The sequence below is a fragment of the Lepisosteus platostomus genome, chromosome 17 (genome assembly GCF_059453375.1).
Source record: "Lepisosteus platostomus isolate fLepPlt1 chromosome 17, fLepPlt1.hap1, whole genome shotgun sequence".
Classification (NCBI taxonomy): Eukaryota; Metazoa; Chordata; class Actinopteri; order Semionotiformes; family Lepisosteidae; genus Lepisosteus; species Lepisosteus platostomus.
Window position 1 is genome coordinate 26,091,823 of NC_142627.1, and position 16,222 is coordinate 26,108,044.

At 36.0% G+C, this 16,222-nt stretch overlaps 1 protein-coding gene across 3 annotated transcripts in view; it reads left to right on the forward strand.

The window, feature by feature from the left end:
* smap1 (small ArfGAP 1) overlaps window positions 1-16,222 on the forward strand; it is a 96,117-nt gene that overhangs the window by 41,023 nt on the left and 38,872 nt on the right. The window contains exons 4-6 of one of the 3 annotated variants that reach the window (XM_088610514.1): window positions 1,198-1,273; window positions 8,805-8,879; window positions 10,412-10,501. In XM_088610514.1, the coding sequence (XP_088466640.1) occupies window positions 1,198-1,273; window positions 8,805-8,879; window positions 10,412-10,501 (241 nt within the window). The remainder of the gene's footprint in view (window positions 1-1,197; window positions 1,274-8,804; window positions 8,880-10,411; window positions 10,502-16,222) is intronic. The other 2 variants (XM_088610515.1, XM_088610516.1) reach the window with 2 other exon arrangements.

Genomic DNA, 16,222 nt, shown 5'->3' on the forward strand with positions numbered 1-16,222 from the left:
AATACCACTCTGTCACTTGTCTTGGTAGTGCTGTAGTAGTGTAACAAACCCATCAAAAATGTTCTTGGCTGCTCCTGATCATGCATCAGTACTGTTTTTATTGATAAGAGTATAAGGAAATTACTAAAAGATCATTCACAAAATCCTCGCACACCTGTACAGATTAATGAGAATATACCAAAATGTAAATCATTAATGATTTTGTGTAAATGTGATTGCCATGGGTTTGAATGCAGTCCTGGTATCCTGGCCTCCTGGTTAATTTTCCAAAATAAGCAGTAAACATGTTCCTCTGTGCTTGGGGACATAGTTGCTGCCTTTCATTTCATAACTACGACAGTGTCCTTTTCCCCATTTTCAGATGAGTGGGTTTCTGTACGATATTACCGCTGGAGGAATCTTTTGTCTCATTTCACTCCCTCCTCCTTCCCCGCAGTCATACATTTTTTATTAGTTGTACAATTGTGTTGTGATCAAAGTTTCATGAAGGTGCAAATCCAATAATGCCTCTGAACCACGGATTTAATCAGCCTGCATCCCGCAGGTGGCAGGGGATCAAAGCCTAGATCCCATTTCTCCGAATTCTCTCAGCAAAAGGTTATGCTTTTGCGTTATTCTCACACTTTTTCTTTTTTTTCCACGATGCACAATGAAGCCTGTATTTATGAATAAAGCATATTATTTAGATTTATTAAATGCCATCTTTACATGACAACCAAAGAACAGTTTACAAAACAGACAGTAATAAAGCACATACTGTACCACTTTTTATTAATTTAAAGACAAAATGGGGATATTTCAGTTGATTTAAAAGCATCAGTTGTATTTTGTAATCATCCCAGGAATGTTTTGCCATACTCCTTTCATGGCACTACTGTAAGTATTTTTAGATGGTGTTTCTTTCGGGGTCTTAGTAGAAATTGTCAACTGAAATTTGTAATTAATCTTCAGACAGAGATATGGCTATTTTATCTGTTGACGTAGAGCCACACACATCTCTCAGGACTGTGAACAATTTTAAATTGGATGCAGTGCGTCACCATTGGCCCATAAGGAAACATTTCTAATGCTTTTATTTCAATGTACTGTTTTGTTTTCTCATGGCAAGGTGAGAGGTGCTCATTAATTGCTCTCTCTGTGATGATGAGTGTGACATTCTAGGAGTCATGTTGCTTCCCTTAATTGGATCCTCTTCAGAGCTGTGGAATTTTTCATCAGGGATAAATATGAAAAGAAAAAGTACTACGATAAAAGTGGACTGAATGAAACTGTTGTAAGTACATTTTAATTTAAACTTTTCAAATGGATAGTTTAGGGAGACCATTTTAAATTAATTTATCAAAATGCAAATAAACAGTAATTTGGTGTGAAATGCAATTTCTGCAATAATGTATATGTTTGAATTTGTGTGCATGTATGTGTGTGCATGTCTGTGCAGCTCTCCAATATAAGGTTGGAGTAGCAGAGTGATCAATCACCCCATATTTTTATGGTTCGAGGCTTTTGCATTCTAGATCATTGGGCTCTCAGAAAGAATAATTGAAAATCTTGTGAGGTATAGCTGAATCGTTTGATTTGCTTGGGAACTAAAATATTGGTGAGCTCAGCAGAGCCCTGCATTTATTGGCCAGAGAAGAAGTACCTGCTCTTTTGGAAGCATTAAAGGTTAACAAAACAGCATTGTTGAAAGTCTGAATGTGAATGTTTGAAGTATTGTATTTAGAATTAAAACATATTCATGCTTATATTAAATTTGAATAATTGAATATTCAGTCAGTTCAATTGATTGAGGTAAATTACAGTTTTTAAATTCCAGTTAATCTTTCAAACCATTTCCCAGTTCTTATTCTTTTTCCACATTTATGGATTACAACAAATTCATAAATCCAAAGAGGGAATTGGAATTTGTAAACTTGCCTGTGTTCAATCTCCGTATTGGTCCACTAAAAACCAAAGATACAAGTACCCTTTCTGGTCATTGTTGTACTCTCTGCAGTTACTGGGAGTGAGCTTTCATTGTCTGTGCCTTTGAGTTTGCTATCTAGCGCTGACTCTTCATTCATTCGAGGTTCATGGGTGGAGACATTTCTCTAAATGTAGCCAACAGCTGTTTTATCTCATGATATCATGGCTTTCTCAGAAGAAGCACTTCTCTCTTGTAGCTCTGCTCTTTCAAAAATGCATTGCTACTGTATGTCCCTAAAGGAAAGAATTTTTGTCACTCCAATTGTAACTTCTTCACTCATTTGTCTGGACCCTTGTAATATTAACAATTATGTAATATTATGGGTTTGCTAGCTGTGGGAAAAATAACTTCCATTTCTTTATCTGTAGTTAGTATATTGGTAAATTGTTCTTTGAACGGTTTGAATTGGTAAAATTAAATTCATTACAATTTCTTTGCTTCATCAAATACATAATGCTCTAAATGTGTCCTCAAATATTGAGTACCATGCATGAAACACTAATTTAATAATTACAGTAATCAACTTTTTCTTACTAGTTTCAAATTGCCATCTGATTTGGAATAGCTAGTTGTGTGTTTGTCACACTTGACTCTTGGCTGTGAACCTGGTGAAAGGACACAGGTGAGAATGAGGAGCTGCAGCCACTTATCTTTTAACAGCACAGTCTCATACCAGAGGTTCAGCTCCGATTGGAGGAGAAACTCATTCCTCAATAACAGCCCCATATGCCTGCAAGTGCCCAGGATCTCGCAGGACACTATTACTTTATGTCTTCTTTCTTATTTACTGCCTTGCCAGCTGACCTGTTTCATTGGTTTCATTATCTCATGTCGGTAAACACAGTATTTCATCATGAACAGAGATTTTAATTGTACTAGGTATTGTACGCCACTCGTACAACAAATAAAGCATCGGATGACAATTCTTTTTCGCATTTACTCTACCACTTCAAATGGTCAGGTCCTTGTTGCTGTGCTAAACTACATTAACAGACTGATCAACCAGTTTGGTATTATGAAACTGCCAATAGTCAGGAATATGCAATGCAAGTGATGTGGAAGTCTCCTGTTTTTGCTTTTTTACAAATGCAGAATCAAAGAGCTTTTTTTCCCCTTATAGCAAGGTTATGCCTGGAGTAACATATCCTTTTTTGTAATTCAGTAATTCAGAGTTACAGTCTCAACAAACTCCAGGCTTTGACTTTTATATGCAAATTAATTATTAAAACAAGTCATTATTGTATTTTAGTGATGTGGAAGAAAAAAAGGTTGTCTTAAAAGTGCTTTGGAAGAGGGGGTGAGTGTTCAGGGGAAGTACGTCCCTTGTGGTACGACAAAGCTGAGTGGAAGAGTTTAATGTCTTAATGAATCCTGATGGCTCAGATGTTATCTGGTTTGTAATGCATTAAGGCATACCTTTGAAGTTTTTTTTGTTTTTAATATATACAGGAGGTGGACAAAATACTGGAAACACCTAACAAAAAAGTACTCATATTTTGAATTAGCTACATCGCAATTAAAAAAGATTCTACACATGTTCCATGTTTATTTAATTTAAATACTAATTACTAATATTTTTCTGCTATAAGAGACATCTTAAAATCAACACTCTAATACATTTCTCAAGCTGCCTGAGAGATCCAACGGATTTTGAAAGAGATCAAATAGTTGGTGCCTGAAAAGGGGAAAACGGCACCACTAAAGAGGAGCAGCGGTCACATGTTGAAGCCCACAAACAGGGAAAAACAGACACTTAACAACAGTTGTAAAAACCTCACAACAGTGTCCTCACAAATTACCATCAAACTGAATTTACACCTCCATGATCCAGTGTCAACAAAAACTGTACGTTGTGGGCTTTACAAAGCTTATACTTATGTAGGGCTGTCATTCGGAAACCGATTATAACCAAGGCCAGTGCACAGCACTGCATGATCTGTGTAATGAGCACAAAACCTGGACTTCTGAACAGTGGAAGAAAGTAATATGGTCTTATGAATAATCTTTAACTCTTTTTCCTACATCTGGATGCTTTTATGTTTGGAGAAATCCAAAGGAAGCTTTAAATGCACACGGCCTGTTCCCAATGTCTTGTGATAGTGAATTTGTTATGATTTTGGCAGCCATCTAGTTGGAATCATTGGATCCCATTGTTGCTCTGCATGGTAGCATTTTGACCAAGGAATTACGCAGCCAGTTAAGGTAACCAGGTGCACCCTTACATTCCATGGCAATAACACTATCACACACTGCTAAACGGATCTAAGATGTTTTCATGAACATCAGTTTGATTTGAATCAAACACCTTCTATGGCCTCCTCCACCACCAGCTCTAAGTGATCCTCAGTGATCCTTTATGGGAAGATCTCTAAGAGAGAGTTGAGAAGGACTGAAGCTGTCCTGAAGTAAAATGGTGGCCCAACTCCTTATTTATTAATAAATATTCATACCTGTATAATACTTAGTGTTTCCATTATTTTGTCCATGCTTTTTATGCATAAATATGTCATACTTAAAGAAACCCTCAGTGGTACTCTTTAAAATAATTTCAGTTCAAGCCTAATACATGTTTTAATATTGTGATTTTGAGAGCCACATATTTCTTTGTCACTCTTGTTTTCATCCTGTTTATCTGAAAATACAAACCACATTGAGATATAAGCCGTAGTATGCACTGCTTTCAGAAAGGAGATAAGACCATGTGGCTCTCAGGGTCACAGTGGGTAATTCAGACATCTGCAGCCTGAAGTTTGTGTCAGCAAAAACATTTAAAGCACTTTGGGTCAAATCCACTTCCACTGAGAAAAGTATAGGGAAAAAAAAGACATGAATATAACTGCACTTTCTCTTCCATTAAATTTTCACTTATTAAGTTGTAGTCAAACATTTGTGTGTGTTGTTGTTATGACAAAAAGATATCAGGCTCAGTTTTATTACTGGAGATTTCACTTTTTTTGCTTAAGCAGTGTTCTTTGCTGAAATCATTTTTTCGAAGCCTAGTTTCTCACCCCCACTGCTGTTTCCCCTCTTCCCAGTGAAAAGCCTAATGAATGTGTTCGTCACTCCTGGGCACCCAGATGATGCAATTAGGGAACTGACACCAAGCATGAAATGAAGGTTTCTGAAAGGTTACCAGTGTAATTTCATCTGTAATAACAAACTACACTTATATATTACATGCTTGTTTCAGCAGAGAGCTTGAGAGCAGAATTTAGAATAGATATGGAGTTTGGTTTTACTGCACTAAATCCTCACTCCCCAGCAGCATGTCTATGGAACCTTCTGAAGAGCAGAATGGTGTAGAAGTAAAAAGGGCCACACTCAGAAGCCCAAGCCATAAAACTGACTTTGCAGAACCCTTTGACTGCATTATAGCAAATATTTGCCATATATGTGAAATCTGGAATGGTGTTCAGTAACCATGGAATTTGGATTTTGTAACATGGTGGTTCATGGCAAATTTAATCAGGTACTAGAGCATGAAAATAAAGCCAATAGATAACCAATCATGTATGCTGTCATTCTTTCAGCTCCTCCTGCAAGTGTTTTTTCCTTCCTTGTTTATATGAGATTTGAAGAAAGAAATTCAGTTAAGTTCAAGTGTAAGGAAACCAAACGTTGGCAATTTAATTTATCTGTCATCAGAATTGTCAAGTTATATTCATGCTTTTTGGAGTGATATTTGCATTGCCACAGTCTTCATGTATTGCTGGTAGTCTTTTAATTGTTAAATAGCTATAACAAAAGACAGTGAAGAGATTTTTTTTCAGGGTCTTAGAGGGAAGAAATCTGGTAGAACAATCATTTGAAGCTTGCAGTTCACAGTGGATTTTATTTACAGTATCAAAACATTTTGATTGGTCTTAAGCCATTTCTCCAAATGTCTCTCTATTTTGGACAGATCTACAATGTATCATTTAAAAATATCAGTGTACTTGCTAGTAGCAAAAGTTACTTGCTTAATGTAACGACTGTCCTAGAAATAACTGTTTCAAGTTTATGGTGTCCTTTTTCAAGGAAGTACTACAAAAGTGTACTCTGTCACATCCATCTGGTAAGACAACTTCAGCAAAAAAGTGAGAAATAAACATTTCTTTATGCATCTTGAAGGAATGCCATTAATGCAATTTTCTGATCCGGTAAAGCCAGTATTTATTTGTAATCCAAAGATCCAGATTTGAATTTCAATTCGATAGTAACTAAAAAATTCTTTAAGTATCCAGATGATGTGCACGCACAGTACTTAAAGTATGTGTATAATTTAGAAGTAACTTGATGTGAAGTTGTTGAAATAACAGTGTAAATACTTACATATTAGATATGAAAGGAAAATAAGAAATAAAGGAAACACCCAATCTTATTGATTTATGTAAATTCCATTACCAATAAAAAAACAAAAAATCCTTATTCATCTGCATCATGATTCTTTTTTGTTCTCTTTGTCCCCATCTGCTTATCAGTGGTCCTGTCTATTTCACTTGATATGTTGCACTTCTTGAAGTCTGTAACAGCAGGTATCCCTCTCATACCTGCAGTACCCATCGTCAGTGAGGAACCCGTCTGTTCACAATTTGCAGTTGTGAAGTCATTTGTCCCAGTATAACTACCAAGTCACTTTTGCACAAGCAAGTTGTCTTATAGCATCTGTCAGATGACTGCAAAAGGCTTACAGCAAAATCATACTCCATTTTATTGACTGGAACTCAGTATCTTCCCAATAAAATTTTCCACCAGTTTAAAACAAGTTCTGATTCCAATCAAAATTTTTCTTGAACTCACACAATTACACTAGGGGGTCATTCTCTGGTACTTTCTTTCACTTTAAAACATGACTGTAATACATCCTTTCTCATATCCAGTAAACTTCACATTTACAGATTGTTTGCCCTTTTGGTTCACTGTTACAGATTAGACATATCAGATAACTCTGGTGTCTGGTCAGCATTGCCTTTCTGATCCAGAATGCAATTGTCTTTTTACATAAAGGACAAGTGAACAGATCACTTTGGCAAAGTGTCCCATTGTTCTTTTACATTTCCCTAGGCTGGCTTTAGAATTAATATTGTGGAATATTGAGATCTTTCACGACATTTAATAATAAAAATAATCTCAGAAAAATCACTGTCCTGGCAGTATTCCTTCATTATGTTTTTAGATCACAAATTCAACATCCTGTTTATCTATTTCTTCAAACTTATTGGATCCAGGTTCACAAAAGTAATCCCCTCAAAATATTATACAGCTGTTTTTGCCTGTTCTATCATTTGTTACGATTGGTGACACCAATTTTTTCTGCACCATGACAACTGTTTGATGCTTCAGCTTCTCTGACAACCATGATCATAAAATTTGCATCATAACTGCTGCTTACTCTTTGATATTTGGCCTTTTGTGATCTACTCCTTTACATGTAATCTATATGGGTAGGTTTATCCTTTTTCAGGAGCCGTATTTCTAAAATTATATTAAGGAAAAACTAACCTTATATTCAAAGCAATTTGGTAATAACTTGTTCCCAATCTGTTTTGCATTCGTGAAGTAATACTCAAAAAGTGCTTCAGGAGACCGATTTATTAATTTTGGGGGTCTGGAATTTTGGACAAAGACCTTTTTAAATTCTTTATATCTTGGAAGCAAGGTAATGAGTTTTAAAGGATACTATATTTGAATAGCTGTTTTTTTAACCTTTTAACATCAAATTGACTCAAGAGGTCTATGCATTTATTGTATCATCACTCCCTTCATCAATATGCGTATTTGAACAACAGTACTGTGATGAGAGTTGCTGAGAGATACCTGCTCCTGCAGCATATACAGCAGTCTGGCGGTTTCATTGCCTCACTAATGCATTGGTTAAAACTGCTAGTTATTTCCCCTGGTACTGTGTGTGTGTGATATTAATGGGCAAGACCATAAAAAACTTTGAGAAGTATTACTTAGTAAGTCTCTAATGAATCCAAAGAAAATGTTCTGGTGATGCTAACCTAATAAAATAAGGATTATAAAAGAATCCATCAGCTGAATGATAGGAGTTTCTGACACTCTGCAATAACCTGAGCTATAATGGGTCCATTTATTCTGACTTTTTCTTGCTGGTAGCGTTGACAGCTGGAGAACAGAGAGTTGTGGCTTTATTGCTGTGAAGATCTAAGAGGTATCTGTGGCAAAGTTTTAGTCACGTATTATCTGTTGGAGGAATGCTAAGATAATGCCTTCATTAAACCATTCATGCGTAGCCCAGAAAGCCAACTGTCTCTTCCGGGAGGCAGATACTATTTGATGCAGGTGATGAATGACACATTCTGATCAGATCATCTTCAGGGCTATTCAAAATAAGTAAAGTAATAATTATCTGGAAAACAGGGTAACCTTTCAGCCTTCATGATACAGATTGGCTTTGAAAAGGGATTAATAACTTTATGATGGCTCCCATCAGCTTGCTCCATCTGTCACTGGCTAGCAGTTTTCTTTCATATTGTGAATAGGGCTCAGAAACCAAATGAACTTGCTGCAGTTTGAAACCTGCCGCTTTGCACCAAGAGAGCATTTTAGAAAGAAAATGTTGGTTTGTTCTTAAGATAGGAGTTTTTTTTTCAAGTCGAGCCACCTGCCACCAAGGAGAATAATGAGATATGGCTTTTTGCTATGCGTATATCATAAGGGAACGTTTGTTTTTTTCCCCCTATAAAGCTTTCTTATTCAGAGTAACTGTTTTATTTCTCCCTAAGCATCCAAAAGCTGAATAATAAGATGGTGCACAGGCTTTGTTGCCGCTGCCTATTAATTTTGAATTCTCTTCATGTGCTTGAGCTGCTCTCTTTCCTTTTCCTCTGCACAGAAGCCCTCTGATGCTGTTCTGCCCCCGGCATCCTCTCCTTCCTTGCCAGCAGCTGCTGAGAAAAACAAGCTGGAGGTATCCTCTTTGCCTGCTTGCTGTAAACTGGTGGCTTTATCAGATTTTTCTTTCCTTCTTCATAATGGAACATCTTTCAATGCCAGGTCACAAAAAGCCATGGTTTCATCACTGCCCCTCAAGAGAATGTGCTTTAGCCACTGAGCTCCAGAAAGTCCTGAAGGTGCACTCACCTCTCTCTGTCTGACAAATTCATATTTACAGTAGTCGTGTTGTTTTCTGTTGCATCTTCTGGAAGAATGTGTGGCATGATGGTCAACAGGTACATTTAAAAAAACAGAAGCTTGTTTGTCAGAAAGGAAAATTCATTTTCAGGTAGACATCAGTATGAAAAAAATGGTATGCAAACTGTTTTTTACTTAAAATAAGTCCTGTGTGAACTAGCCAAAGCAGTGTGGTGTAATAATTGGAGCTATTGTTTCAAATCCCAGGTGAGACAATGCTTTGATGCAATATAATTAAATAAAGGATTTCAGGAAGAGAATTGGTCCGAGGTTTAAAATCAAGATATCTATGTTGTATATAAAGGTCACTCTCCTTTTGAGGTGTCTTATACATTTATTTTAAAGAAAATGTTACCATTTAATATTTCTTTATCTTACTGTACCTTCTTAAATAACCATATGTCAATGTAGCCATTTCACAAAACTGTGTACAGCAGTGCAACTGTCTCCTGCTTTCCCAGTCTGCTGGAAACTGTCTCAGAACGTCTTTGTGTGCCTGAGTGGGTATCACAGAGATAGTATGATCAAAGTGGAGAATAACTTGGAGCTAAGCATACACAGGGCATGCTGTGAAACTAGCAAGATATTAAACGACAGCAACATGCAGAAAATTCCACAATCAATATTGATGTTTGAAGAAAAATGCTGTGTAGTATAATGAAGTTAACAAATTCTAGTTATTTTTGTCCTATAGAACTAAGGATTCTTAAAAAAAGTGGGTCACTCTGTATGAGGACTCAGACACTCTTTTTTAAAGCTTTAATGAAATTCTTTGATCCCTTTATGGCTTGTTTTCTTATTACTCAAGAGGCAAAACTCTGAAATGACTGAATTTCCACCCCCAAGATTAATTCCTAGATGAGTTGTAACTAATGTACTTCATCATAACAGTCTCAGTGAGATATGAGCCTGCAAAATGATTGTCAGGATGCCATTATTGATTTGCTGGTGACACTTGTTAATAGGTAGGTTAGTGTCATACCTTCATGTTCATGTTACGCTGTACTCTATCATTAAATTAAACCAAGAGTTTTTCTTTACTGTGTGACTGCATATACTGTACAGTAAAATGTTTTAAAGGCTTAGTAAAAATGAACAGTCAGCAGGCAGCATGAGTGTAATTAATCAAGGCCTGAACTCTGTCATCAGCAAAGAAAGGTAATGAATTTAATATTCTAATAAATCTGGTAGCATACAATTAAAAGAAGTCTATTCCAGTATCCAAAGTGGTTTCACACTGCACCTATTTTTGGAAGCCTGTTTTAAGCAAGGAAGCTGATGTAAATTCTTTGTTTTCACCTCAAATAGAAAGAAAAAGAAAAGAAGAAAGAAGAAAAGAAGAGAGAGAAGGAACCTGAGAAAGGGAGTAAGCCCACATCTTTTGAAAAAGTAAAAACTGTAAGTTTTTCTCACTTTTTGGTAAATTTAATTTACTCATACAATTAATGAATTTCTAGTTTTACAGCTGTGATCCATTTACAGGCAGAAATAAATTAGTAATATTTTGCACTCTATGTGTGTTTGAGCTGTAAAAACCTTTCTTACTGTAAATGTTCTAATTTTGCAAAGAGCTGCTGCTCTGGTCCATTCTTGTTAAAAAAAAGAAAACCTGCTAAGAACCTTTCTTTTCAATTTTCTGGGTCTCATTTGCATGATTGCACATGAAAAATTCAAATTCTAATCAGTTGATTAGTGAGGCTTGAAAACTATCTTGGCTTCTCTTTGTCACTAATCTGATTTGACCATTTACAGTGAGCATGCTGGAATAGTCAAGACTGCCCCCTCATAAAGCAATGCTTTCTTTTATACAGTATGTTTAATTAACATGTCACTAGCATAGTTTTAAGTGCACATGAGAGATTTACTCAAGGTGGTTCTGATCTGCGCATCAGCGCTGGAGATAACGATCGACAAGGTGAGGGATACCATTTGTGCCTCAACTGTAAGATGACATCCACTGATGAGCATCACAGAGCACACTGTTTTTCAGTCTACAAGTTCAATCTTGCTTTTATTATCCAGGTTTATTAATTTAGCACTTTACCCTATTAAATAAACAAATGTTGTCTGGGCATACGTGCCAAATACAGAATGCTTCCGTAGAACGTCTGTAATTATATTTTAGCATTTTAAAGGGGACTTGCACTACAATTTTCATGTGCACATCGTCACAGAGAGGTATGGCTGTGCAAGTAGCCAAAATTTACATGGCAATTTTGGGAAATGAAGATCTGAAATAGTGCAAAGAAAGTGATAATAAGCATTTGGAAACCAATTCAGATTGTAAATATTTTATATTTATATAGGTTTAATCACAACACCCTTTACTGACCAGTTTTGTTGCTGTGGCTTAACTGACAGTATTGACAGTTTTGGGCTGTACACGTTAGTCAGTCATTGAGATTTACCCTTGGGTTTCATCAGGACGTTATCGTGAGAGTGCTCTCCTAGCCACAAGAAGTAATTGACATAAATCAGTGAACCCTTATAGGCTGAATTTGTCAGTGGAATTGGGTTTTAAAAGGTTACAGCACTAATATCTTTTCTAATGTGCTATGTGCCTGCAACCACATCATTAATTAAAAGCATTGGTAATAGTGGTGGTAAAATCTGCCGATTCAACCTCCTTAATATGTGATGCATCATTAGGAATGGTAGATGGAAAAATCAAATCAACATTTATACACATCTCTCACTCACACATAGATTTCTCAAGAGTGAAGAGTGGATTAGGTTTTAATACAGCAGGTGTTTGTTCTTTGGCTTGTATATAAAGTCATCAATGCAGTTTCAGTAATAAAAAAAATACTGCAGTGCTGTTAAAACACATAAGTCTCAAGGTAAAGCACAATAAATTTAGGAACACAAATTGGGATTGCCTTAAACTGCCCTCTCAAAAACACAACAGTATTATCATTGACCAAGTCAGCAAGCAGTTGACAAAATAATAATAGAACTTAATTAATTTCTAAAAAGTAGAAAGAAATTAAAAAAGCATTGCAGCCTTATTCAAGTTTATGTTCACCTTGTGTTTGCTCAACTCGGAATTAACAGTCTGGAAACTTGCTATTAAATTTGCAAATTTAGCTGTTAAAACAATAAGTACCCTAGAATCCAATGCAGTGCAAAATCTGTTTTCTATTCGGACAATAAATAACCTAATTTGCTGGAAATGTTCAAATTTAACTAACATTTCCTAATGATGAAGGAGTCAGTAAATTAGTGTCTGTTACTTAAACTTGATATGTATGCTTATTTAATTACACAACACCCTTCACAATCTTAAAGAACCAAAACATTAGAATGAAATGATGGTGTATCAAAATGAAAATAAGATAGTGGAGATTATTTTAGCAGCAATAAATTAGCTTTTTAAAACTAGCTTAAATAAGTTGTGCTTTTATTTTCAAACAAAAAATCAACAAACAGCAAATGTAAATGAAAAACTAATAGAAGCGAAAACTGGGAAAAGGGTAGTTAATTAAACTAGTTCTAAGGAAAAAGACATGCGAGTTTGCTGTCAGTTTTTGTACTAGAAAAAATATAATCCAGCCATGCGTCTTTACAGTTTCTGAAAATGAATGCCACCAAGTGTGAATTTTTATGCCAGTCTCCACCCAACCCTGTAAATCAGATTCCCTGGCTTCTACTAAACAAAAGATGTCATGTCTGAAGACTGAGTACCTTGGTAATGAAAGCAGTAGTCATTACATGCTGTATTAAAAATAATAAGATGTCAAATACATTTTTAAATATCCAAATGATTCTGATTGCTGTTAAGGTGTGTAATTGTGTACAATCATTTCCTGTGCATTATTTGACATATTTGAAATTATTGTTTTTCCCTGTTCTTTTAGATAGTCTTCTGGAATTGGTAAAATCTAGTTAACTTTAATAGAAAATAAATTGTCTATACCTCACTGTGAGGATGATTGTCTTCCATGAACCTGAAGGTGATGAAGGAAGACCAGTACCCAATCTGCACACTCTCTGGCAGCTTGAGCAGGTGTAATTTGGCATGCTGCACAGTACGGTCATAGTGAGCGCTTATTATTTGCTTTATTTGCATTATTTGCTGCTTTGTTCTAACTTCCCTGGTTTCGAAGCTCTGGAGTCCGTTCCAGATATTATTCTTCTGTCTGGTTTAGTCAAAGGCCATAATCTCCCTTGAACTGATACTGATTCTTCATGTTTGCAATACCATATTTTTAAATGATTCTTCTGGCATCTTTTGGTGCTGTTGCTTTGGATAGTCTGGGAGAAGAAAACCTTCTTATCAAACCTTGAGTCTGAAGCCTGGACAACATCATTAACCCACTATTTTGGGAGCCAGATCATGTCTTCAGTGCTTGTGGTGCCAGCTGAGAGAATACTAATATTGACTTAACTGTCCTCCCACTGGCAAAATGTTACATATTCGTTGTCTGTGTTTCAGCCTGTACAGTAAGGTAGGAGTGATGACTGGATGGTAGACTGTCAGTTTGGTCTGAGTTTTGATGCTGCCAAATTGCTTTTCTTGGTTGAGACATGAGAGGTTTTCCTTTTCTAGAAGAGAAGATTTCCCCTGGACATAACTACTTCCCTTGTCTGTGTTTTCGAGCTTGTTTGATACACATAATTAAGCACATGATATGTTGATCAGTCCCGTACCGATGCATTTCTGTCAGTTATCTGCTGATGTACTGTAGGTGTCTTTGCAATTCTCCTTATAGACATAGTTAATCAAGTACCGGGATTTACGTTGTGAATGTTTTCAGGATGTTTTGTGTCTGTTTTTGTGGAGAAAGAGGGTGCTATTGATAATGAGACCATCCTCTAAACATTTGGTAAAACGACGAACACCTTCCTTACCATTTTTTTATTTAATTGACTGCCATCTCTTTCAACTCTGGAGTTAAAGTCTCTTCCACAGGAAGATTCTACCCTTCATTCGGATTCACCAAAAAATTTGATCATGAGAAGTAGCTACTTTTTAGAATATTTGAGCATTGGTTTTTCACTTGGAAGATGTGTGTTACAATGTGTGAATAAAGGTAAAATCGTGATTGCAGGCCACTTAATGTGTTACTTTGTAAAGAGTGTGTACACTTTCTATAGGCACTGTAAGTAGCAGTGTCTTTCTGTTTTTTAACTGATCTATACCACTTTTTAAATATTGTTTTTTAATTAATAAAAAGTGCATTATGCACAAAACATGTACATTCAGGATTGTTAAAAACTGTTTGGTTATTTTGTATGAGATAAAAACCCATGTTTGTTCAGTCTGTATCATAGGATAGACCACCACTGCTAAGTGGTACTGTATAATCCTAGCATTTAAAAGTCACTCTGAGAGTTGCCCATGAACATGAATTCAATTTCATGACTATGTCCTCTGTCCCTTTTCTTTCTGGGTTATGTTCATGCATCTAGCAGTCATTAACACAAACTATTCTGAATGCACATCTCTGCACAGATCAAACGAATGCTGGTTTTTCTAATGTGATATGAATAGAATCCATTTTTTTTTCATAGCTTGCTCTGCTGGTTAGTGTTTTCATTCTGGGAACGTGACAGGAAATCAGGTGAATTCTGTGGGGGTGGGGCAATCTGAATCTGACCTTGTCAGGGACTCAGAGTTTGGAAAAGCATGCTGGGAATAAGTACAAGAATAAAATCTGCCCTGTTTGCTGACCTAAACTTGGATAGCTGATTGATTAAAGTGACAGCTTCAGTTCTGTCCTTTCAGCTACAGGAATATAATAGATTCTGACAGAGACGTGACTTCAATGCTAAAAAACAGAATAAAATACTGTAGTAATTCAGTGTTTATTTTGGCAACAAGGGCAGTATTATTGCCAAAGTACAGTAAAATCCAGCATTGGGCTGGACCCCAGCTTTAAGAACCTTGATAGTCTGTTACAACTGGGACCAGCATGGAAATGCTGTCTGTTGAATATGCTTGTGTTTGTTACACTTTGAGTGTTTTGTTTTTACATAAGTGTAACATTTCAAAACATGTTTAAATGGCTTTGGTTACAGAAACCTGATGCAGTGCATCTTTAACATTTCTCTGACATTTCTTATTGAACAGTATACCCACAGAATTGGGGCTACTACTAGTGCCATCCATGATCAGTAGCCTCAAATCCACTAGTTCTTGGTAAGGCTTTTGGCTATTAGAGCCTATGGTGGAAGTTTATATATGCCCACACATGCAATCACCAGGAATATGTAGAGATACCAGTTAGCCTGTCCTTAGAAAGCGAAGGAAACCTATGCAGGCAAAGAACTTGCAAACACCAGAAAGTGTCCCATCCCAGACCTTCACCCAGTGCTTGAGAGCTATAAGCAGTAACACTAACCTCCATACCTACTTGTAAATTACAATTTATTGTGAGATAAATTTACATTGATTGGTTTATGGACATTCTTTTTTTCAAAATATTGTTTTGCAAATATACATACAGTAGTAAATGTTTATGTAAATACTGTAGTATAAGTAGAATGCTAGTAAAAATTACGTATGAATAATTATGAGTATCTCTTGAATTTCATTTTACCCCTTAATGACAAATGAAGTCTAGTTAAACCTTTACCACTATATTAATGTATATTTACATTATTTACAATATAATGTATATCTACAGAAAATTAATTAGTTGTTAAACCATTCTTTCATTCTCTGATTACTCTGCTGTCTTTGTCTTTGATGCGGTATTCTTTACCGTTCCTTCATCAAGTTATTTTTATTATTGGACTGTAAATGTCAAGATCAATTATGGATGACCTGCAACTGTAGAGAGATGTGTTCCTCGCTACCTTCTATTGCTCTGTCTTGAAGTTATTGTTGGATAACCAATAAATCATACAGAAATCTCCCCTTGGGAGTTTTTTTCTTGTCTATAGTGACACTCATGCAGGAATGTGGTCTTACTTTAATGCATTTAAGCATTCTGTCTGTGCAGAGGGGAGTTAAAAATAATTGCACTTTTAGCTTTAGCCAAACCAAAGACTTTGTCCTTCCTGGTACACTGCAAGGGTTGAGAAACTGCATGGTCCTGATAAAAGGCTTAGTTCTGAGCTCGGAATTGAAATTTTAAAAATGGACGTGTTAAAGAAAACAAGAAGTTCTGCACT